This window comes from Colletotrichum lupini, chromosome 10 (assembly GCF_023278565.1).
Source record: "Colletotrichum lupini chromosome 10, complete sequence".
Classification (NCBI taxonomy): Eukaryota; Fungi; Ascomycota; class Sordariomycetes; order Glomerellales; family Glomerellaceae; genus Colletotrichum; species Colletotrichum lupini.
The window spans coordinates 464,675-486,904 of NC_064673.1; the positions used below are offsets into that span (position 1 = coordinate 464,675).

The following is a 22,230-nucleotide window of genomic DNA, read 5'->3' on the forward strand; positions in this document are numbered from 1 at the left end:
GTCAATGGCGGGGCTTTTCGAACGAGAGGCTTTAGTCAAAGGGGGTTCGATGTTCGTCGTGTAGAAGAGTCTTGAGATGTTGATTAACGGTCAAAGAGCTCAGATTAGTCGTGATAGTAGTAGGTAAACAGGGAGATTGGCCGAAACCCAAACGAAAGGAGATGTACAAATTGCCAGACTAGGAAACGAGTGTGCACGGAGAAGTGAGGAAGAGGAATCGAGGATTCGGAAACAGCAGCGACTTGGGATGGCGAGGCTGAAGGTGGGAAAAGCTCGAGGCACCAAACGAACGAAGTAGTCGCTGGTAAAGTGCTGGCAAAGGTCAAGGACGTCCCGATTTTTCGTGGTCTCTCGCCGTCGACGGTCTCCCTCACTCTCTCTTCTCTACACAGTACACAGTACGCAATATGGTAAGGGAGCGTAACCGGGGGGAGGGGGGTGGGCAACGGCAACGGGCACCAGGAAAGGGGATTGTTTTCTTTGGGTACCAAAAGTGCTGCTCTCACGCGAAGAGTGATCCGGCGGGCGACACGAACACGAGACGCACGACTCGTCCATACGAACTCTGTGCCACAGCACCACCCACACACTGTGGGCTGTTGCGAAGCCCCAAGAGTCGACATCAGCTGCCTGAAGCATTGCCTCCCGTCTGTACGGACAGCTGTGGCCTCGAGGGGTGTCGCCGGCGAAGACGAAATTGACAGACCCCTCCCCCCTGCTCGAATTTCTTCTCGATTTTTCCCCCTTCCTTTTTTCCCTGATCTCGGTTCTCATCGCGGAAGCCACATTACACTGTATCCCCCTGTACCCGTCATTTCCTCCGCGGGACTTCTATATTCCTTGCGTTCCCCTGTATTTTCAGCGGTCCTGTGCGGGGTCTCTTGAGCTTGTTCGACATGGAGCACGTTCTGTGCAATGATGCTTGTTGTGTTGCGCGAGGGCGACGATACTCGGTATGACACCAGGCTGCAAACGTGTCTATATACTGCGCAGTCAGATCATTAGGAGACGAGAATTCAGGAGACCGATCATCATCAGGGTAATAACCGCGCTCCAAGGGTTGGTCCAAAGGCTGCAAGTGGTCTCCGCATATTCTCATAAACCTTGAAGACGCGACTTGGCAGCCTGGCTGTGACAACATTGAGCGGGCTTCGGTACCAGGGGCGAGTGCCAGTGGTTCTGCTGAGAATGCAGAGCTGGCACTGGCCAGGGTCCGTCCAGCATGAAGAATGCACGCGTCTCGCATCATGATGTGTATTTCGCTTCTCACCTAGTTCCGAGTTGATGCCAAGAGCATAATAACAGCCCTCTACTTCATCCCCAACGGGTAGCATTGAATCGTAGAAGCAGACGCGAAAAGTGTGGTCGAAACAACAGATCAAGGTCCGCTCTGCCGGAAGTCTGTTCAACAATCCCTAAACCTTGTGGTGGCTGTTAGCGGACGGATTGGTGCGGTGGCGCCCCAACATTGTGCTTCTCCGCGAATACCGGTACCTTGGGCAGCCATCTTGAACAGTACACGGCTGCTGTGCTACGGATCCGTTGACGGGGGACCTGCTGGCACCGGGGCGCCATGAGGGATCATCTCACACTCGACGGCGCCATGTTATTCACTGCCACTTGGACGTTGGCGCTGGCCGACGGTTTCCAGCGCGCCGCTAGACTCTCGTCCTCCCGATGGGTGTAGCAGACGGAGGGCGCGGACTGGGTGCTGCATCCATGTCAGCCGATGGGAGCGCTGATATAATACAAAAGGACAAGCAGACCGAAGACGCTGAGGCCGTTGCGTTCCAGCGGCCAGTGCCTGAAGATCGGCTTCCCTTCAGATCCTGTGATGGCTCAAGGGAGAGCCAACGGGTCGACTCCGCCCGGGCGAGATTGGTTGATCGGACCGGTGCGTGGAGAGAAATGTTGTCATCAATGATGCTGTTGACCCGGCGTCTCGAGGAATGCAGCGTGTAATTGCGTCTCATCCCTATTCTGGGACAATGTGGTTCGTGTCTCGCAGAATTCTTTGTTTACACGGCTGTGGCTGAGGGACCATCGACAGCACTCTAGAATGTAGTGCAAGCCGTTTGAGTTTGGATATCGAGCATGATGCATGATTGATGAGCAGGATTTTGCGGTTCATCCATGATGTTAGGATGGCAGGCGGCAGACGGTCCAAGCCGCATGTCCCTGTGGTCCGGGGCGGCAGACGTGGAGGAGGCGGGCTGATTACCTCGAATTGTCGACGTCTCAATTAGAGAAGAGAATTGTGGACGTGTGGATGGGACGGGAGGTACTTCCGAGAGGTACATGTACGTACAGTGCGAACAGTGCGGATCAATTGTGCCGCTGCGTTCCCCGGGGTGTCGGTGCTTACGGATCCGAGGGAACGTACCTGCTCATCGACGACCTCATCATCCTGTTGCAACTTACAACCCACCGACAATTGTAGTCTCAGCACTCCCGGAGGCTGGACATGCAGGGCGAGACACTCGATGAAGAACCAGTGAGCCGCCAGAGAAAATTCAGCAAGGAAAGAAAAGAAAAAGGGGGCACCGATGCAGATTGCAGAAGCATGGGGATCAATCCATTGGATCTGAAAGCAGCCGGCGAGTTCCCATCGGCCGCTAAAAGGTCCAAAAAAAGACCTGCAGCACATGATAATGGGGTTCATGGTTCCTTGCGGGCATAGCGTGTGTCCATAAATCAAGGTAAAGCAGAAAACCCTGTGTTTGGCGGGAACATAAAAATTGCACACTCACACGCTCCATAGAGGAAAAAACAACTATTCGGCGCTCGAGGGCACAGCCTCACGCCGAGACTCCATCATGGCAGTCATTCAAACCAACCACCAACCACTCCGCTCCATTCAGCCAAGCCAAATCCGACCCTCTCCTCTCCGCTGACCAATGGCTCAGTTTCCATGATCATGCTGTCAGCAACAGACACGAAGGTCACGGGTCACACTCGAGTCTTGCTGCTCTCGCACCCGCCATCGCGGCTCCGCTCGAGGTGGCCCTGTCAGCGGCAATTGGCGATAACAACAAAGATGCTCTCACTGCTCAGTGCCTCAATACGAACAACACCAAAATGCACCGCCCTCCATCTATCCTCTGTGTACGAAGTAGATGCACAGCTCCATTAGTCTGCCGCGAGAGTTGCTGCACCCACCACCACATTGCAGGCAAAATCGGACGCTTACGACGTTGTGCTCAAAGCTTATGCATGATCACAACACAATTCCATCACGGTCGCCATGACCGAGTCAATAGATGCACCTGCGTGGATCCGATAGAGTATTGCCGGCACCAGCAACATCTCTCAGGGGAGCACAATACTACTACACAGCAGGCTCTACGCTGCAGCACGCCGTGATGCCATTGCTAGCATCAACTTTTGGATGAAATCCTGCTTGGCCTTGCAGACGCTTGGAAAACACCCGCTCTCGCGTCGGCATGCACTTCCTCTCTCAGCAGTGAGCAACAGTGGCATCTTATGCACCAAATGGCAAACGGTGCGATCGGATGGGTGGGCCGACTCTCGTCTCCATGGGCTCGTATTTGTTCCAAGAAAAGGACTGCCCGCGGCCAGATCTACAGTCATTGCCAGGCTAGCCGGGGCTTTCGTTGGCCACCACAGGATGCGCGACTGACGACTGTGGACTCGTGGAGACGGGCTCTTGGGGGCCTTTCCAGCTGGATCCTGATCACCGGGGGTGGTTGGCACTTGGATCCACGTCGTTTTCCTTTGGGTTCGAATCTGGTTTTGGCCGTGTTGCACCTCTGTCTCTGTTCAAGCATCGATGGAGCCAAGCCTCGTCCTGGTGTTCCATGCTGACGAGCTTCCTAGATCTCACTTGAGCATCAGCCATCAGGCCAGCTCCAGCCTCATAGTCAGCGTCCGTCGTGAAGCAGTCCTCGAGGAGCTGAAGCGTGCATAGGAACGATATTTTTTACAGTGCGAAGCAGCCCTGAGCCTCCAGCCGAACGGTCTGCTCCAGGTATTCCACCGTGGTGCAAGGTACATGCGGTCGGGCTAAGTTTAGGGACCCGAGCTTGACGGCAACGTCGCCAGGGTTCCCCTTCTGATGGCAAAAATTTGGCCGGGGGCCTCTGGACTGAGACTATGCGTCTTTGGTCCGTCTCGCCCGCCCCAGTTCAGGGGTCAACACAAGGAAGCCCAGAGGAAAGGACAAGAGAGGGAGGAACAATGCACACACACGTTCGAATCCATACTGTATTTTTGGACCTGGCCATGGAAGCTACAGACAGGCTGGTGGTGTGTTGATGATCCCTCGACCCAGGTATCTATTCCTACTGTGTTCGTGAGACCGGTACTTCGGGCAGTACGAAAAGAAGCATCTTCTATCCATCATTACGAGACCCACGCTCCAGGTCTTCCGCCTTGTCTGAGCTGTGTGTCTGCCGTCTGTGCCTGTTAGCTACGTTACCTATTAGCGGACGCTCGTTTGCCAGACACTCCGGGACCTGTGTAGAGAGAAAATAGGTCATTCTCTGTCTCTGAGTGTCTCCCCCCCTTTCGCTCGCCACTTTCTTCTTACTCGACACTCGATTTTGAAAGTGTCCGAGAGACTATTCAGCCCTTCTTCCTCTCAAACCTCTTTCCTATACAGACGCCTCACTCGTTTTGGTGGTCTGCCTACTCTATCGCTAATTTGTTACACATCCTCTTCCTTTTAATTTTGCCTTTGCTTGTTGATCGCCATATTTGCGTTTTGCAAGAGAGGAGAAAGAAAGGGAGAGAATCCAGCTGCAGCCTCATCACACACACCACCAACCCGCGTTGCTCAGTCGACAAATCGTGCAGGAAATACGCCTCTTTTTGCTACCTACAACCTTAATCATCACACCCTTCTAGACACTCGCTTCACTGAACGACTTTCTCGACTTCCTTCTCAATTCTTACCCATTGACGACAGTCCTCATCGTCTTGTTTACCTCGAGCTAGACGACATCACCGACTTCGAATAGCGTCTCGTCCGTCGACGTGTTTGTCCGCGCCGGACATCACGAACCCAATCCCATCACCATGGCGAGCGGACGCATGTCCATGTACTCGGTGGCCTCCGAGGGCATGGGAGGTCCTCGTGCCGGCCAACAACCCTCGCAGTTTTCCACCACGACCCTCCTCAACGCCATTCACAATATTTACCTGTCATCCCAACCCTTCAAGTTGGACGCTGGCTCCAGCCTTGTCGTAAACACATGGCTCACCGCAGCACAGGCCGGACCGGACGGAAGAACAGGAGGCACCATAGATCCTGCCCTCGGTGCCAGAGCATGGGAACATGCTCGCCGCCGTGCTGAGGATGGCTGCATCATTCTTGGGTAGGCTTCAAACCCCAATCAACAGACAACAATTGCTAATGCTGCGTAGTTCCCTTCACACATCGAGCCCCTCGGTCCTCACGCCTTTCCTCTCATCTCTGCCGCTCAACATCCCGTCATCCGTCTACAGGTCACTCGAGGCCATCCAGCCTTTCTTGAGATGCTCCACCCCCTACAACCCCTCCGCTTCCAGACAGGCTGCCCTCGGCGTCACCTTGACGCTCAACTTGACCGGTAACTTCCAGGGAGCCGCCATCGCCCTGTCTCAGGGCGGCATCGATACCGCAAAGGGCCTGCTCAATATCCCCTCTGAACCGGGGTACCGCGCCTTTGACGTCTTTTACTACCTATTGACGTCGGTCTCTACGCCCGCCGAGAGGGAGTTCTTGGGCCTCAAGCCCGCCTCCAGCTATGCCCTGCTTGCGAGATCCGGCACATACGACCCGCCCTCGTACCTCCCCACGGCTGACGATGCCGCTGCTGCCGATGACTTTAGGACCGCCCTCAAGGACATTGGCATCAAGGGTTCTGCGTACCGCAACCTCATCTCTACCCTCGCCGGCCTGCTCAAGCTCGGCGACACGCTCGACTACAACCTGGACGAGGACGTGTTTGACGAAATCTGCGAGGATGTGAGCGGCCTGCTGGGCATGGATCCCGAGACCCTTGCCACGCAGTGTACAACGCAGGACCGGTCAACGCTGGTTGGCGGTCTGTACGAGGCGTTGGTCGACTGGGTCATCTCCAAGGCCAACCAGGCGATCTCCGCGCAGATGGCACGTATCAGAGACGGTACCGAGTCCATCGCAGGTGGTGCCCGCACGCCCACATCCAACGGCGACGGCGACACCGTCTGCATCACCATCTTGGATGTCCCCGACCCAACCCTGGGCAAAGCCTTGACCATGCGTGGCATCTTTGACGACACCGTGGGCATCAACTCGGAGATGATTGCTGACGGCATCGAGGCGTCTCCCGCCGGCAGCACCGTCGTGCGTGAGATGCAGACGGCCATTGCGGAAGTTGGCCACGAGCTCGGCATCATGTCTGGCGCCGCCGGCAAGGACCGCCAGCACGCGCTCGAGAAGCGTGAAGAGGTTCTCGAGAAGATTGGACACTCTGCCGATGACGACGCGTTCCTCAAGAAGCTGCTCTTCCCGGTCTCCGGCCAGGGCATCAACCTCGGAGTTGCTGGACGTCTCGAGCTCGCAACGCTTCTCAGCTCCAGCCGCGTGTGGTACCACCTCTCGATCCACCCCACCGACGACTCTCCCGCCAGCTTGGCTGCTTTGCCTTCCGTCAACTCAGCCTGGTCAGCCGGCACTGTCTCCCGCCAGCTCCGTTCCTGGAGGCTGCCCGAGTGGGCCAACAGGCGAAACAAGAACCTGGACTTCACCGCTGATTTCGACATTGACGAGTTTGTCCAGCGATACGCTGCGTTGGGCTGCCAAGACGGCCGCGAGGGCATCGAGACGTGGATCCTCGAGCGCGGATGGACCAACGGCGAGGTCATTGTCGGTAAGGAGCGTGTGTGGACACGTGAGAGCGCTTGGTGGGAGGCGGAGAGCATGCTCGACATGAAGCCCCTCGATAACAACCTCCCCGGCATGGGCAATGTCCTGGCCGTGAACAACCTCGAATCAGGCTACTCGGCAAACGGCAGCGGCTACTTCCCAACGCCCATGCTGGACACGACACCCAACGGAAGCCGTGATCACCTCATTGCCCACCAGCGCAATGCCAGCCAGGGCAACCTCTCCCAACACACCCTCGCTCACAATGCCGCGATGCGTGCTCCTTCCGTAGCTCCTTCGGGCATGCGTCCCGCGCAGAACGGAGACTACGGTCTCGGCACCAAGGGTGACACCTACAAGGGCCAAGTCTTTTACAACAACGAGGGCGAGTTTGTCGGCCAGATGGACCCCGAAATTGCTGACGGCAAGCACGTCGAGGAGAAGACCATGGACAAGGACCGCCGTCTCTGGGTTGCCATTGTGTGGTTCTGGACCTTTTGGATCCCCTCGCCTGCGCTGCGCCTCATCGGCCGCATGAAGCGTCCCGACGTGCGCATGGCCTGGCGTGAAAAGTTCACCTTGGTCTGGTTCATCGTGCTCATCAACGCTGCTATTGTTTTCTGGATTATCGGGTTCGGCAAGCTCCTGTGTCCCAACTTTGATAAGGCCTGGGATAGCACGGAAGTCGGCACGCACCAGGGCGAGACGGATTTCTACGTTAGCTTCCGCGGTGGCGTGTACGATGTCTCCAAGTTCTGGAAGACGCAGCACTCCGATACCAACATTGAGACGACCAAGGCCAACATGATTCAATTCGCCGGATTGGACATGGACGACTACTTCCCGCCTCCCCTTACTCTGGTGTGCCCCGGTCTCGGAATCGCCTCGTCCACCGCACTCCAGGCCAACACCACCCCCGAGTACACCATTGGTATCCACAAGTCTGGCTCTCTGGCCGATGACCGTACGAGCGCGCTCGGCGACTCTGATTGGTACAGCAAGAAGCTGCTGCCGCGCATGAAGGAGTTTTACAAGGGCGATCTCGTCTGGGACAAGGGCGACGTCAAGTCGGACGGCCAAGACAACAGCCACATGTGGGTGATTTACAACGGCGGCGTCTACGACTTTACAAACTACTACCACACCCAAGACGTCTTCAAGCAGGTCGACACGTACAAGTTCCTTAACACCAAGATGATGAGCGCTGTCGAGAACAACCCGGGTGAAGACATTACCGACAAATGGAACACCATCATCAAGGCCGCCGCCAGCAACTCGACCGAGAACACCAGCGTCCAGAACAGTCTCAATTGCGCAAAGAATTTGTTCTATAAGGGTATTCCAGACTTCCGCTACTCCGCTAGGTGTCAGGTCAACAACTACATCATGTTGGCCATGACGATTATTCTCTGCGCCGTCATTCTCATCAAGTTCTTGGCTGCTCTGCAGTTCGGTTCCAAGCGTCGCCCCGCTCCTCAAGACAAGTTTGTTATTTGCCAAGTACCGGCCTATACCGAAGGCGAGGACTCGCTGCGAAAGGCGCTCGACTCTTTGACGGCCCTTCAGTACGACAACAAGCGCAAGCTCATTTGCGTCATTTGCGACGGTGTCATTGTCGGTGAAGGCAACGATCGTCCTACCCCCAAGATTGTCCTGGATATTCTCGGCGTTGACCCCAAGGTTGACCCGCCCGCGCTGCCCTTCAAGTCTGTCGGCACGGGCAGCGAGCAACTCAACTACGGCAAGGTGTACTCTGGTCTGTACGAATTCGAAGGCAACGTCGTCCCCTACCTCGTCATTGTCAAGTGCGGCAAGGAATCCGAGCAGAGCAAGGCCAAGCCCGGTAACAGAGGCAAGCGTGACTCCCAGATTCTGCTGATGAGCTTCCTCAACCGCGTCCACCACCGTTCTCCCATGTCCCCGCTTGAGCTGGAAATGTTCCACCAGATCAACAACATCATCGGCGTGGACCCCGAGCTGTATGAATATCTCATGATGATTGACGCCGATACCTGTGTCCGGGAAGACTCGCTCAACAGACTGGTTTCCGCCTGTGCCAACGACGCCAAGATTGCCGGTATCTGCGGTGAGACTGGTCTGCAAAACGATGACAAGACCTGGTGGACCATGATTCAAGTCTACGAGTACTTCATCTCCCACAACCTGGCCAAGGCTTTCGAGTCTCTCTTCGGATCCGTCACATGTTTGCCTGGATGGTATGTACCCTCACTTCTCACTTGCAGGACCAAGCTAACCAGTCAGTTTCACAATGTACCGTCTGCGCACCGTCGACAAGGGCAAGCCGCTCATTATCTCGGACAACATCATCCGCGACTATGCCGTGTGTGACGTCGACACCCTCCACAAGAAGAACCTGCTGTCTCTTGGTGAGGATCGTTACCTGACGACGCTCATGACCAAGTACTTCCCGTCCATGAAGTTCAAGTTCATCCCCGACGCGTACTGCCAGACTGCCGCCCCCGAGTCGTGGAGCGTTCTGCTGTCCCAACGTCGTCGCTGGATCAACTCCACCATCCACAACCTGTTTGAACTGATGAAGCTCAAGGAGATGTGCGGTTTCTGCTGCTTCAGCATGCGCTTCATCGTCTTTATTGATCTCTTTGGTACCATTATCCTCCCGGCGACGACCTTCTACCTCGGCTACCTCATCTACCTCGTAGCCAGTAGGACCGGACAATTCCCCATGATTTCCATCATTATGCTCGCCGCGGTGTACGGTCTCCAAGCCCTCATCTTTATCCTGAAACGGCAGTGGCAGCACATCGGATGGATGATCATCTACATTCTCGCCTTCCCCATCTACAACTTTGCGCTCCCCATTTACTCCTTCTGGAACCAGGACAACTTCTCGTGGGGTAACACGCGTATCGTCATTGGAGAAAAGGGCATGAAGAAGCTCATCGCCGTGGACGACGAAGGCTTCGACCCCCGCAGCATCCCGCTCCAGCGCTGGGACGACTACGCCATGATGAACAACCTCCCCGGCCGCCGCGGCGGCTACATGGAGAAGGCCGACATGGGCTACGACGACCAGTACGAGATGGACGAGATCCGCTCCGTCTACTCGTCCGTCCGCCAGGGCTCCGTCCTCACGGGCATGAACCGCAACAACCACTACGTCCCGCCCCAGTCGCCCGCGCCCTTTGGCGGCATGGCCCGCGCCTCGGGCGCCACGAGCCCCTACCACCAGGACCAGCACATGGCCAACCGCCAGTCCATGGTCTCGCTCGGCGCCCACGACATCCACCGCGGCCAGACGCCCTACCAGGACTTCCCCAGCAGCCGCCCGAGCGTCTCCAACCTCCGCGGCCAGGCCAGCGTCTCCCCCGGTCTTGGCGTCGGCAACAACCGCTCGCAGTCGGCCCTCGGCATCAACCGCCAGCAGGCCGGCGCCGCGCAGTCGACGTCGTCCTTCGACTTCCAGCGCGGCAACATGCAAGGACCCGACGACGGCATGATCATTGACGCCATCCAGGGCGTTCTGCGCGAGGTCGACCTCGACACGGTGACAAAGAAGCAGGTCCGCGCGCTCGTCGAGCAGAGGCTGCAGACGGGACTCGTCGGCGAGAGGAGGACGTTTATGGACAGACAGATTGACAACGAGCTGGCCAACATGTAGACTGTGTACGTGTATCGGCATCTTAACGGCAAATCGTACATAACGCGGGCCAGCTTTCATCTCTGTCGTATAATGAGGGCATTTTAAAACAAAAACTGGGGGCGTTGCGAATCTAGGGGCATGTCTTGGATACAAATCTTGTTTACAATGTTTCTTTCTCTTTATTTGGGGGCATATCGTAGTTCTCTGGCACCACATTCGCGGATGGCTTCCACCGGATAATACATCTCCTAGTAGTTCAAATTAATCTTTATGAGACAATGGACCTTCATTATGAATCGTGTGAACTGGATTTTATTTTCACTCCTGTCTACTCATGTTCTCCGCTCCTGAATCTTGCCAACGCCGTTGAGCCGCAGGTAGACATCGGTGCCCCAGCCGTACAAGCTCTGCACAGCAATCCCACCGCCAAAGTACTCGGCGTACGCCCGACTCAGCGGCAGACCGTACCCGAGACCCGCAATCGAGCTCCCACCAGCGCTCGCGCTAGAAATCACATTTAGGCCACCATCATCGGACCCGGGAAACTCGTCGTCATCGGAAAAGGTGGTGAAGGAGTAGGACCAGATGTTGGGTAGCACCTCGGGGGAGATGCCGCCGCCGCGGTCGCGGATGCGAATCGTCACGCCGGGGACATTATCCTCGAGCGGCTTGATGGCGTCGCTCCTGAACTCGCCGCGCGTCTCCTTGGGCACTTCAATCTTGAGGTGCTGGTTTGGTCGGGGCGGCTCCGGGGCGATGGTGACGACGATGGGCTCCTTGTTATCCCTGGCTTCCACGGTGGCTCGGAAGGCATTCTTGAGGAGTTCGGTGACGATGTATTCGAGGTGCATCGGTATAAACGCAAACGTGGTGTCGGGCTCGCCGTCGATGACGAGCTGCGGCCGTACGCCGTACCGCAGCTCGCAAATATCCGCCACGAAGCCGGCACAGGACTCAATGATGTGGGCCGGCTTGAGGGCCGTGTCGATGACGCCAATGTAGCTGGGCTGCTCCGGGCACGGGGTCGGGCTGGCCTGGGGGTCAAAGTGAGGCTGGGAGCTGTAGTGCAGGGCAATGTGCTGCTCGGCGACGAGGCGAGTGCCGATGCGGGCGCGGAGGTGCTCGTCGAGGAAGCGGGTGACCTCTTGCGGAGAGATGTAGCGGCGGCACTCGAGGAAGCCACGGGCGAGGATGGGGATTGTGTCGGTGTGGGTTGCCACGAGCTCGGCGAGGACCTCTGTGAAACGTATCTCGTCGTCGAGAGTGCGGACAGCGCTATCGCCGCCCTTTGTCCACCAGGGGAGGAGGGTGGAGAGGGAGTGAACGTAGTTGTTGTAGATGCGGCTGATGTTGGGGTTGGAGACGACAATATAGGGTAGGTTGCGGAGGGCCTGGATGCGGTGGGCGAGGCGGATCGGGAGGAGGGAGAGGGTGAAGTTGGCCGAGGATAGCAAGGACTTTTCGCTCAGAGGAGGGCGGCCGTGTCTTTCGATGTTAGTGCTTGGATTGACATTCGAAATTCAAAGAGTGTCAGTACTTGACCAGGTCGGTGAGGCTCAAGGGATGCTGCGTCTTGTTGGCGAGCTGGACAATCTCGTGGTCGTCGACGCGAGACAGGTGGTGAGAGGAGCCATGGCGGTGACTGTGACGGTGACCGTGCCGAGAGGAAGAGAGCAGACGAGTGTTTGAAGGAGTATGGAGTTGTGCGAGTATCCTCTGGGGCGTCTTGGGCCTCAATGGTCTCGCTATGGGTATCATGGCGGCATTGTCGATGTTGCAAAGAGGAGTGATACGGTCAAGGGGAAATCCGTTGGTGGAGGAGGTTTCTGGTGCAACAGGCAGTAACAGCAGCAGCAGCAGCGGAAAGAGCATGAGACCATACGCTTTGGGACCTTAGCGCGTGGTTTGTGCACTGTCCTTTTTGTGGGGTTCCCAGTGGCTACCGACGGCCCCTGGGTGAGGTGGTCCGGGCTCTCCATGAGCCCCGCGCCGGGGGTGGTGAGACACTTGGACCTCTGTCGGCGGGGGCCGATTCCAAGCGCTTGATGCTGTTACGGAAGGTACCTCGTTTGTATGGATGAGGACCTTTATGGCAAAAGAGAACATGTTTGCCTAGCTGCCCTGACGAGGCAAGTTGCTACGAGCCAAGCGTCACAAACAATAAAACTAGTAAAGGATGTGAAGCGTAAACCATTAAGAATCTCGTGAGTCTAAGGTATGTAGTGGATCAAGTACAGCTTGCCAGCCCCTCGCTCGCGATACATCCCTCTATTGCGTCTTGACCTCCTGGTCCTTCTCGACGTGCTTGACGTGCTCGTGGCTCTCCAGAGTTGAGATCTGGTCCTCGGGGAACTCGACGCTGTAGTTCGTAAGTCATCTGTACTGCTGAGGGACATGGGGGAGAGCGTACGAGAAACCCTTGATCAGGCTGTACTCGTGGCCAATCTTTCCTCCCTGGTCGGTAGCGTGCTTCTTGGCACTGGTCTGCTGTTAGTTCTTAGATCTGTATCGTCGTGGACGAGAAGACTTACGCCGCGACCTGGTCGGCGGAGGCATCCTCCTTGCAGGTGACCTGGGAGAGGTTAGCTTGCTGGACGGTGACGGTGGTATTCAGTGTAAAGGAGCTGTATTCACAATGTAGGTAGGCATTCTGATGGATGTGGTTGGGTTTGTATGGTGGGAGTTGTAGTTTGTGGTTGTGCAAGAGCGAGGTTGAAGTTGACAAGCTCCCAGGTTGGACATAGGCCGGCAGAGTCTCTTTATAACCAAGCCGGCAGGACTCATGCCTGCCCGGTTTGCTAAGGGATGTGCTACCTTCTAGACGGTACACACCAGTGACAGTGACGGGATGGGTGTGGGAACTCGAGGTGGGCTGCCTACTGCGTACAGCCGGGAACTAACAGTGACGCGGAAAAGGTTCGTGGGTGGCCCAGCGAGTGGAGGGAAAGGTCCATGCAACCACAGCAACCTATCTGCTGCCCTGGACCGCGTGGGTGTGGACGCCTGTGTGGTACGTAAAGCATTGGATGGCACCAGCATCTGCTTGCTTCCTACTGTTCAGGAATTGCTCCCCTTATGCACACGCAATACGTCATCCCACCTTTGCGCGCCTCTTGAGCCGAGATGGTCGCCTCCATCTGCCTGCCAGACAACCAACAAGTTATCCCTCAGACGCATCTATGGCGCATAGAGCGCATCCACAACACGACCGACGTGCACAGCCGAGATAAGACGCGAAAAGACTGACCAGATCTGGCGCCTCATACATCTCGTTTCTTCACGCATCATCCTGCCGGCGTGCGCAGAGGATTGCGGAGCCTTGCATTGTCTTGTGACTTGGCCCAGAAACCAATCAATGCGTCCCCGGCCATCTCTCACCATCTCCCACCACCGGGTCGTCATCGCCATGCCGTCATTGCTGACCTAACCCTCTGCCTCCGTTGCTCTACCTTTTCGATGTACCTCTGTTCGTAACTGAAGGTACCGGTATGTATGAGTCCTTGCCAACTTCGTGTCGTATACAACCACCTCCTCATCCAACGTGGTCCATGACATTCCACAAAACACCCGGATACAATAAAACATTGAAGAACCGGAATCGTAAAGACATCATCGTGTAAGACCATGCCGCAAACTGTGATCCCATATCGTGGGGTCGGCTCAACGACGATCTCCGAGGGAGGGGCACAGAGGGGTAACACGAGGAAGTGGGGGCGCATACTGTCTTATCGGTAGGTAGATTAGATAAGCCAGACCCGCAACAAATTTTTGATCGATAGCAGTCGAGGCGCGAAGCGCTGCGACGAAAGAAAAAAAAACCCCAAGGCCCGTCTTTCGTCGTGTAGCTGCAGGACCTCCCAACATCTTTGGGCAACGCCGTCATGGAGGACCAAGTACACAAGCCTCACCGCAAGGCGAAGGACAAAAAGGGGAAGCAAAACACTGGGGGTGAGTCTTCTGTACTTATGACCACCCGCCAATTCGAATACTGACGAGCGCGCAGAGAAGAACCCAAAGGCCTTTGCCTTTTCTAACCCCGGAAAGCTTGCCAGGTCGGCCGCGAGATCTTCAGATGTGCGGCCCTTCCTTTTGCTCACATGGCATACCAGCAACTGACTTGTACCTTTACAGATCAAAGAACGACGCTTCCATGTCCCGCAAGTCGACCGCCTCCCCGACGAGCCGCCACCGAGGCTGGTCACCATCGTGGGACCGCCCGGTGTCGGCAAGACGACCCTTCTCAAGTCCCTGATCCGACGATACGCAAAGGAGACCGTGTCCGACCCCCAAGGCCCCATCACCGTCGTCACCTCCAAGAAGCAGCGGTTGACCTTTGTCGAGTGCCCCAATGAGCTCGAGGCCATGGTCGACATGGCCAAGATCGCCGACATTGTCCTCCTCATGATTGACGGCAACTACGGATTCGAGATGGAGACGATGGAGTTCCTCAACATCCTCGCCGCCACCGGTATGCCCGGCAACGTCTTTGGCATCCTCACGCATCTTGACCTGTTCCGGAAACCCCAGGCGCTGAGGGACGCCAAGAAGCGACTCAAGAAGAGGCTGTGGAGCGAGCTGTACGCCGGCGCTCACCTGTTCTACCTCTCTGGTGTCATGAACGGACGTTATCCCGACCGCGAAATCCACAACCTCTCCCGTTTCCTGTCCGTTATGAAGAACCCGCGCCCCCTAATCTGGAGAAACTCCCACCCGTACACCATCATCGACAGCTACCGAGACATCACGCATCCCACAAAGATTGAGGAGGACCCCATGTGCGACCGGTCGATCGTGTTGTCGGGATACCTGCGCGGCACCAACATGACGCAGCAGGGGCAAAGAGTTCACGTTCCGGGACTGGGCGACTTTACCGTGGCGAACCTCGAGGTCATGCCCGACCCGTGCCCGACACCCGCCATGGAACAGGCCCTCGCCAAGGTCACCGGCAAGACGACACGACGACGCCTGGATGAGAAGGAGAAGAAGCTCTACGCCCCCATGTCCGACCGCAGCGGTCTCAAGATTGACGGCGACGCCATCTGGATCACGAGGGAAAAGGGTTTCACGCTCGACAAGGACGCCGAGGACGGCGAGCGCGGCGAGGGCGAGGAGCTCATCGTGGGACTCCAGGGCGAGCGGAAGCTGCTGGGCCAGACCGAGGAGGGCGTGCAGCTCTTCCGGGGAGGCGAGCAGCTGAAGCAGGTGGCCGAGGAGGAGGACACGGGCAGAAAGACGCAGCGCCACGCACGCTTCGCAGACCGCGACGAGGAATCCGACGCCGAGATGGACGACGACGAGGGGTTCGTTAGCGGGGAAGACGAGGGCGAGTCCGACGTGGAAGAGGAGTTCAACGAGGGCAAGCTGGGCAAGATGTTCCGGAAAACCGCCGACAAGGACGCCCAAGAGGACGACATTGCCTTTGCCGACAGCGACTCGGACCTCGGCTCAATATCGGGACTCGAAGACGAAGATGAGGACTCGGAAGAGGACATGGACGACGAGGACTTTGACTCAGACGAGGAGGCGGCGGCCATGAAGTGGAAGGAGAACATGGCAGAGCGCGCAAAGAAGCTTCACGGCAAGCGACGCTCGTACCACACACCGGACCTGGCCAGGTTCATGTACGACGAGAAGCTGTCGCCCGACGAAGCGCTGCAAAAGTGGCGAGGCGAGGATCCGGAAGAAGAAGACATCGAAGCGGACGAGGACGACGACTTTTTCCAAAAGTCCAAGCAGGACAAGGAGGACAAGGTCGAGGACAGATCGATACCCGTGTACGACTACCAAGATCTGGCAGCGAAGTGGTCGCAGGCGGCGGCCGTCGAGGCTCTGCGGAAGCGCTTCACCACGGCGGGCATGCGTGACGACGACGGGGATGACGATGACGAGTTTGACGGCATCGACGATGATGAGGAGGACGAGGACGATGAAGGTGACGGTGTCTTTGAGGACCTCGAGACGGGCGAGCAGCACGGAGGGGACGCGGAGGAACCCACAGAGGAAGAAGCGTTCGACACGGAGCGCGAAAAGAACGCGAAGCGCAAGGAGGAGCTCAAGCTACGCTTCGAAGAGGAAGACCGCGAGGGTTTCATGAACGACAAAGCCAACGCCAGGCGGGAAGGCGCGGCAGGCGACCAGGAGTTCGGCGAGGACGACTGGTACGAGGCGCAAAAGGCCGTCATCCAGAAGCAGCTCGACATCAACAAGGCCGAGTTCGAGACGCTGGACGAGCGGCAGCGGGCGGCCGTCGAGGGCTACCGCGCCGGCAAGTACGCAAAGATTGTGCTCGAGGGCGTCCCGGCCGAGTTTGTCGAAAAGTTCAACCCGCGCAACCCCATCATCATCGGCGGCCTGTCCCCGACCGAGGACCGCTTCGGCTTCGTCCAGGTGCGCATCAAGAAGCACCGCTGGCACAAGAAGATTCTCAAGTCCAACGACCCCTTGATCTTCTCCCTTGGCTGGCGTCGCTTCCAGACCATGCCCATCTACAGCACCTCGGACTCGCGGACGAGGAACCGCATGCTAAAGTACACACCCGAGCACACGCACTGCTTCGCGACCGTCTACGGCCCGCTCATCGCGCCCAGCACGGGTTTCGTCTGCTTCAACTCCTTCTCGCCCGAGAACCCGGGCTTCCGCATCGCGGCGACCGGCACCGTCCTCAGCGTCGACGAGTCGACCGAGATTGTCAAGAAGCTCAAGCTCACGGGTACCGCCGACAAGATCCACAAGAACACGGCCTTCATCAAGGGCATGTTCAACACGGCCCTCGAAATCGCCAAGTTCGAGGGCGCTGCCATCAAGACCGTCTCGGGCGTCCGCGGTCAGATCAAGCGCGCCCTCTCCAAGCCCGAAGGCCACTTCCGCGCCACGTTCGAGGACAAGATCCTCTACAGCGACATCGTCTTCCTCCGCGCCTGGTACCCGATCAAGCCCCACCGTTTCTACAACCCAGTCACCAACCTCGTCGGGTGGCAGGCGATGCGTCTTACCGGCCAAGTCCGCCGCGACGAAGGCATCGACACGCCCCTCGAGAAGAACAGCCAGTACCGCAAGATCGAGCGCCAGACGCGGCACTTCAACCCCCTCAGAGTCCCGCGCGCCCTGGCCGCTGAGCTGCCCTTCAAGTCGCAAATCGTGCAGCAGCGCAAGCAGAAGAAGGAGACGTACATGCAGAAGCGCGCCGTGGTGCTCAACAAGGAGGAGAAGACGGCGCGCAACCTGCTACAGCAGCTGTCGACGATCCGCAACGACAAGGTCGCCAAGCGCGCCGCCAAGAAGGAGGAGAAGCGCGCAGAATACCGCAAGAAGATTGCCGACTCGGACGAGAAGAAGGAGGCGCGGGAGAAGAAGGAGAGCAAGGAGTTTTGGCGCAAGAACGGGCGGAAGCGCCAGGCGGCCGACGATGGAGGCGGTGGTGGCGGACAGAAGCGCAGCAGAAAGTAAATATTCGGAACACGGAAAACGGGAGACTAAAAAGCAAGTAAGAGAGAGAGAGACAGAGTATGTGTAATCAAGGGCGCTTGGCTGTCATTTGCATTAGACGGCGCAGGCTGTGAAGCCTCTCAGTAGGGTATCTAACTTCAAAATCATTTCCTTGATACGTGCCCGTCGCTTGTGTCTAGTTGCGCCTTGTTTTCTTCGTATACCACCAAGCCTCTGATGGCTATTGGGAGGACCTCGCTTCACAGTGATTACGAGGCCGGTGACTTACGGCACGATACTCAAAGTACTCAGCCTTGGTGACATACGGTGCCGGATTCTCCAGGACTCGTCTACCTGCCAGCCCAATTAACATCATCATACGCTCAAACCGTTGCCATTCTCGTCTTCACCATGGCCAACTCGGAACTCTTGGCCCATGTGCCGCTCGGGGTCTGCCGGTAGCACACAAGCTTGCCATCATCACCAGTACTGGCCAGGATCTGTCCGTCATCGTCAAACCCGACGCGCCAGACGGGCGTGCGGTGGCTGTCGAGCTTGGCGACTTCCTTAAAGACGTGCTTCACTTGGCCCGGCTGCCCCGAAAAATGCCGTTCCGCATGCGAGCCAGACTTTGCCAGGCTTGCGCTGAGTCCCGATTGATGCTGCTGTTGCTGTTGCTTGTCGTTCGTCTGCCCTCCCGCCTTTGCCGATGCTTGCGCATAGTGATTTTCGTGCCTGGTGAGCTCCGTCGTGGCCCACGTCTTGCCGTCGTCGGCCGAGTGCGGCGTGTCGATGCGGAACACGCGCACGCAGCCGTCCTGGCACGCCGTCGCGATGGTGTCGTACCCTCGAATGTTGCCCGTCGCCCACGCCACGTCGCGCACGAGGCCGCGGTGGACGCCCACCTCGACGGCAAGGTAGAACTCTCGTTGTGTCTGCGCCACGCCATACGAAGTCGCAATCACGTCCCTCGAGCGGTAGATCTTGACCGACGACATGCCTGCCACGACCAGCCCCAAGGAGTCGCTCGCCACACCCGCCCGCAGGGCGTTGTAGCACGGGTCCAGGTTCGGGTCGAAGCGGACCTTGAAGCTAATCTCCTCGCCGCGGCTCGGCTTGGGGCAGATGCTCAGCTCGTCGATTTGTGTGTATTCCGACATGTTTTCGGGCTGTTCATTCTCGTAGACCACCAGACGGCCCTCGGTGGAGAGCAGGGCGAGGTACGTGTGCCGCGTCTCTTCGTTATGTTTCATGGAAAAGGAGCGGTAGGGGTATTTGGGAGAGCGCATTTCGTAGGCGGCTTTGCTCGTCGTCGCGCGGCTGCTGGCGCTGAATCGGCGGCCCGGTGCTGCTGATGGGTCTTCCGCCCACAGCTTGAAGCGGCCTTCTATGCCGAGGGAGGCGATGAGGTTCGGGTAGACTGTCGGGGGGAGCCATTGGAGCTGGGGCGAAGAGGCAGAGGTCAGCGATTTCGTTTTGCTTGCGGCTCCTGTGTTCATACCTCGAGAATCTCGCCGCCGTGGGCACCCCATGTATCGCAGTGGTGCCAGACGCCGTCCTTGTGCCGGTTGAAGACCTTGATCTTGCCGTCTACGGACCCTGTCGCGCACCGGTCGCCGTAGGCGTTGAAGGCGACGGCCTGGACGAGGTCCTGGTGTCCATGCTGGAGGTTTAGGTCGAATCCGGTCTTTTCTTCGGCAATTGCAGGTACTTCGTGAGGGTACGTCGCCATCTTGCGCCGAATTGGGTGATGGGGAGCTGGTTACAGTACTCGTACAACGAGGTCGTGGTGTTGTAGTTGCGACCGAGTTGAAGGTCGAGCGAGGGAGCTCTGCCCCGCGCATTTAGCTCCGGTACGTACCGATCTGGTGACAACCTCAACTTCAGTCAATAATACAAGCAACAGAGGGGCCAAAGGCCAATTTACAATTACAAAGGCGTCTAGAGATTGGAGAATAATGAGTATTGACGGATTTCCAAGTTAATTAAGCCTGAGATACAGACAATTGATCTCACGACAACCCAAACCATGTCTATGATGTATCAAGACATAGTGACACAGAACAAACAGTCCAAACACATGCTCCAGGGTCTCAATCAGTCATTGAAAGTGTTGAAGAACAATGCAAATTCAAGGCTATGCTGTGTCATTTCATCTAAGTCAAATACCACCCATGTTAATTACCCCCTTCAACGTTGATGCGCAGCTCCTGTAGCTTCTCATAGAGCGCCGGGATGCCTTTCCCAAACGCAAGCGAATGCGGTACATCCTTGAGGGGATGGACCGGTCCGTAGCTGACATTCTCAACAGTGACCAACAAGTTGCGCACAAAGTTGCCGTCCCAGAGATTTTCTCGCTGCGGGTAGTTTCGCAGCACCCCAAGGGCTTTCCCCTGGATAACGGGATCTTGACAGGTAACGAGTATAAAGTAGAGGGGCGGTATAATCCCGATATCGAGCGTGAACGACCGAGGCATTGCCCCAGATTCGCGCTGCTTGGCAACCAGCCCTTGGTGTAGCAGGGCAGCTAACGACACGAGCTCCGCGTGCTGGGCGACAACGTCGGGCGATTGCTGCCTCTGGTGCGGCTTCTGATGCAGCGTCTGACATATCAGACGCGCGCACTTGTAGTGGAGCATGTCGAGGCAGATAGAGTGGTGCTCTTCGGTACCGCTCGCGGGGGCTTGGGGCCTTTCCATGAAGCGTTGGAAGAGACCCGTCAGGTGATTGCCCCGTTCCATGAGGATCTCGTGCTGGCGGTGCGGTACGGGGCGAGCCCAGAACTCGTCGTCGCCTTGTTGCTCCTTTGTCAACCAGACCAGGGCAAACACGTCACGCGTGTATTGCACGATGGCTCGATGAGCATCCGCTATGGTCTCGAACTCGTCCAGCAGCGTGTCGTCGAGCTCTCTCCCCTCATACAGCTTGATGGCGATAACGGGCTTGAAGTTCTCGGCAAAGAGCGCGCATGAGATCTCCCAGGTGGCGAAGAGTCTCAGGATGTAGTCCATTGACAGGACGTCTTCCGAGGGGTCTGCGCTAGCATGAGGGGGCACAGCGTCTCGCAGCTCGTTGAGCTTGCTCATGGGAAGACTCTCAATGATGCGCAGGCCATTCGAAAGATGTGTCAGTGCTGGTCGCCAGTTATTCCGCAAGGACTCGATGCAGACAAAGGACACGCAGCAGAGGAGAGTGACGGTGATCCTGTCCTTCATCGGAACGTGGGCATAGCTGGAGAGCTTGGACATGGCCGTGCCGTACTGCTGGATAGTGAAGATTTCGAGCTCGCGGGGAGGCGCCTCTCCGCCACGAGGAGGAGCTGTCTGATACATGTGATGGGCAGAGCCGAGGGCGACAATGGCGTGCTTCACGGCGTCGTCTGAGTGGCTTAGCTGGGTTGCGAATCGGCTCCAGAAACTGGTGAGATTCGTGACATGGTTGGAGAGGCCGGCCTCTGCCATGCGGCGGAAGCGGTGGAAGTAGACGCGCTCCGTGTGTGTACCGTCAATGTCGGCAACGAGGGGACGCAGCAATCGAGGGTTCTGGCTCTCAGACAAGACTCGGATGAGTAGAGCCTGGGGAACAAGAGCATCGCTGTCTCTTGGCCGAACTGGCAGGCCTTTATCGTAGCCGTCGCAAGCCCGGCCTGTTGACGTGCAACGCGAACAAGCGGGCCGCTCCTCTCCGCACTTGATGCGTCTGATTCTAGGGGTCGAGTTAGTATCGGTGGGGGGCCAAGCACAAGTTGAGGTCTTACTTGCTGCCACCGAGTCAGTTAAGGTTGATCACAGCGGTTCCGAGAAACTTACCAAGTCAGACAGCCGGTCCGCACTTTGGGCTTACTTGCTCTTTTTCGCTTCGCGGTGATGATTGCCTTCTCTAGCGTAGGCGTGGCAATGCCGCTTTCCTGTGATGTAGATGCCATCCGTGACGAAGCATCCGGCAGATCTAGTAATCCCGGGCTCTGTCTGTTTATTTAGGGCTGAGATGGGTTGCGTAACGGCGCGATGGGCTGATCAGTCATATCAATCATGGAGTAATATGACGGGAATCTCCTCCTCCTTGTCCATGCCCGGTTGAGTAGCATTGGCGGCGTGCTCGATGCCAAGACAAGATCAGGATGCCAGTCCGAGCCGTCGTTGAAGTTGATGTTGACTATAAGGGAGCAAAGCTTGTGGGCTGGACAGTAGACTTTCGGGCGAAGGAGGCTACCCGCGGTCAACCGTAACGTGCAGGCTAATTATATTTGATGAATGGGGCGAATCCAACTCAAGGTTGACGCGACTCGGTCATTATCCGTTGTCGTTACTGGCGTGGAGTTTCTTCCGTCTTT

The 22,230-nt window shown here is 57.2% G+C and overlaps 7 protein-coding genes across 7 annotated transcripts; 3 read left to right on the plus strand and 4 right to left on the minus strand.

The window, feature by feature from the left end:
- Window positions 1-31: 31 nt before the first annotated feature.
- CLUP02_17347 (uncharacterized protein) lies at window positions 32-2,103 on the minus strand (the record flags this gene model as incomplete). Its single annotated transcript, XM_049296259.1, has 9 exons — window positions 32-178; window positions 234-565; window positions 591-715; window positions 787-978; window positions 1,048-1,390; window positions 1,444-1,531; window positions 1,591-1,704; window positions 1,767-1,980; window positions 2,054-2,103. 9 exons carry the CDS (start codon window positions 2,101-2,103, stop codon window positions 32-34), a joined length of 1,605 nt encoding a protein of 534 aa, XP_049137483.1.
- A 660-nt stretch (window positions 2,104-2,763) lies between these two features.
- On the plus strand, window positions 2,764-3,640 carry CLUP02_17348 (uncharacterized protein; the record flags this gene model as incomplete). The annotated part of the gene is made up of 2 exons (XM_049296260.1): window positions 2,764-3,105; window positions 3,284-3,640. Coding segments are annotated over 2 exons (699 nt in total), but the record flags the coding sequence as incomplete, so codon positions are not given.
- A 1,397-nt stretch (window positions 3,641-5,037) lies between these two features.
- On the plus strand, window positions 5,038-10,490 carry CLUP02_17349 (chitin synthase; the record flags this gene model as incomplete). The annotated part of the gene is made up of 3 exons (XM_049296261.1): window positions 5,038-5,336; window positions 5,386-9,066; window positions 9,113-10,490. 3 exons carry the CDS (start codon window positions 5,038-5,040, stop codon window positions 10,488-10,490), a joined length of 5,358 nt encoding a protein of 1,785 aa, XP_049137485.1.
- A 314-nt stretch (window positions 10,491-10,804) lies between these two features.
- On the minus strand, window positions 10,805-12,578 carry CLUP02_17350 (uncharacterized protein; the record flags this gene model as incomplete). The annotated part of the gene is made up of 3 exons (XM_049296262.1): window positions 10,805-11,957; window positions 12,010-12,364; window positions 12,416-12,578. 3 exons carry the CDS (start codon window positions 12,576-12,578, stop codon window positions 10,805-10,807), a joined length of 1,671 nt encoding a protein of 556 aa, XP_049137486.1.
- Window positions 12,579-12,740: 162 nt separating this feature from the next.
- CLUP02_17351 (peptidase inhibitor I9) lies at window positions 12,741-13,121 on the minus strand (the record flags this gene model as incomplete). The annotated part of the gene is made up of 4 exons (XM_049296263.1): window positions 12,741-12,831; window positions 12,883-12,951; window positions 13,004-13,044; window positions 13,107-13,121. The coding sequence occupies 4 exons, from the start codon at window positions 13,119-13,121 to the stop codon at window positions 12,741-12,743; spliced, it is 216 nt and encodes a 71-aa protein (XP_049137487.1).
- A 1,232-nt stretch (window positions 13,122-14,353) lies between these two features.
- CLUP02_17352 (AARP2CN domain-containing protein) lies at window positions 14,354-17,918 on the plus strand (the record flags this gene model as incomplete). The annotated part of the gene is made up of 3 exons (XM_049296264.1): window positions 14,354-14,420; window positions 14,476-14,546; window positions 14,604-17,918. The coding sequence occupies 3 exons, from the start codon at window positions 14,354-14,356 to the stop codon at window positions 17,916-17,918; spliced, it is 3,453 nt and encodes a 1,150-aa protein (XP_049137488.1).
- A 362-nt stretch (window positions 17,919-18,280) lies between these two features.
- Window positions 18,281-21,358, minus strand: CLUP02_17353 (nuclear pore protein; the record flags this gene model as incomplete). The annotated part of the gene is made up of 3 exons (XM_049296265.1): window positions 18,281-19,339; window positions 19,399-19,655; window positions 20,083-21,358. The coding sequence occupies 3 exons, from the start codon at window positions 21,356-21,358 to the stop codon at window positions 18,281-18,283; spliced, it is 2,592 nt and encodes an 863-aa protein (XP_049137489.1).
- Between the last annotated feature and the right edge of the window lie 872 nt (window positions 21,359-22,230).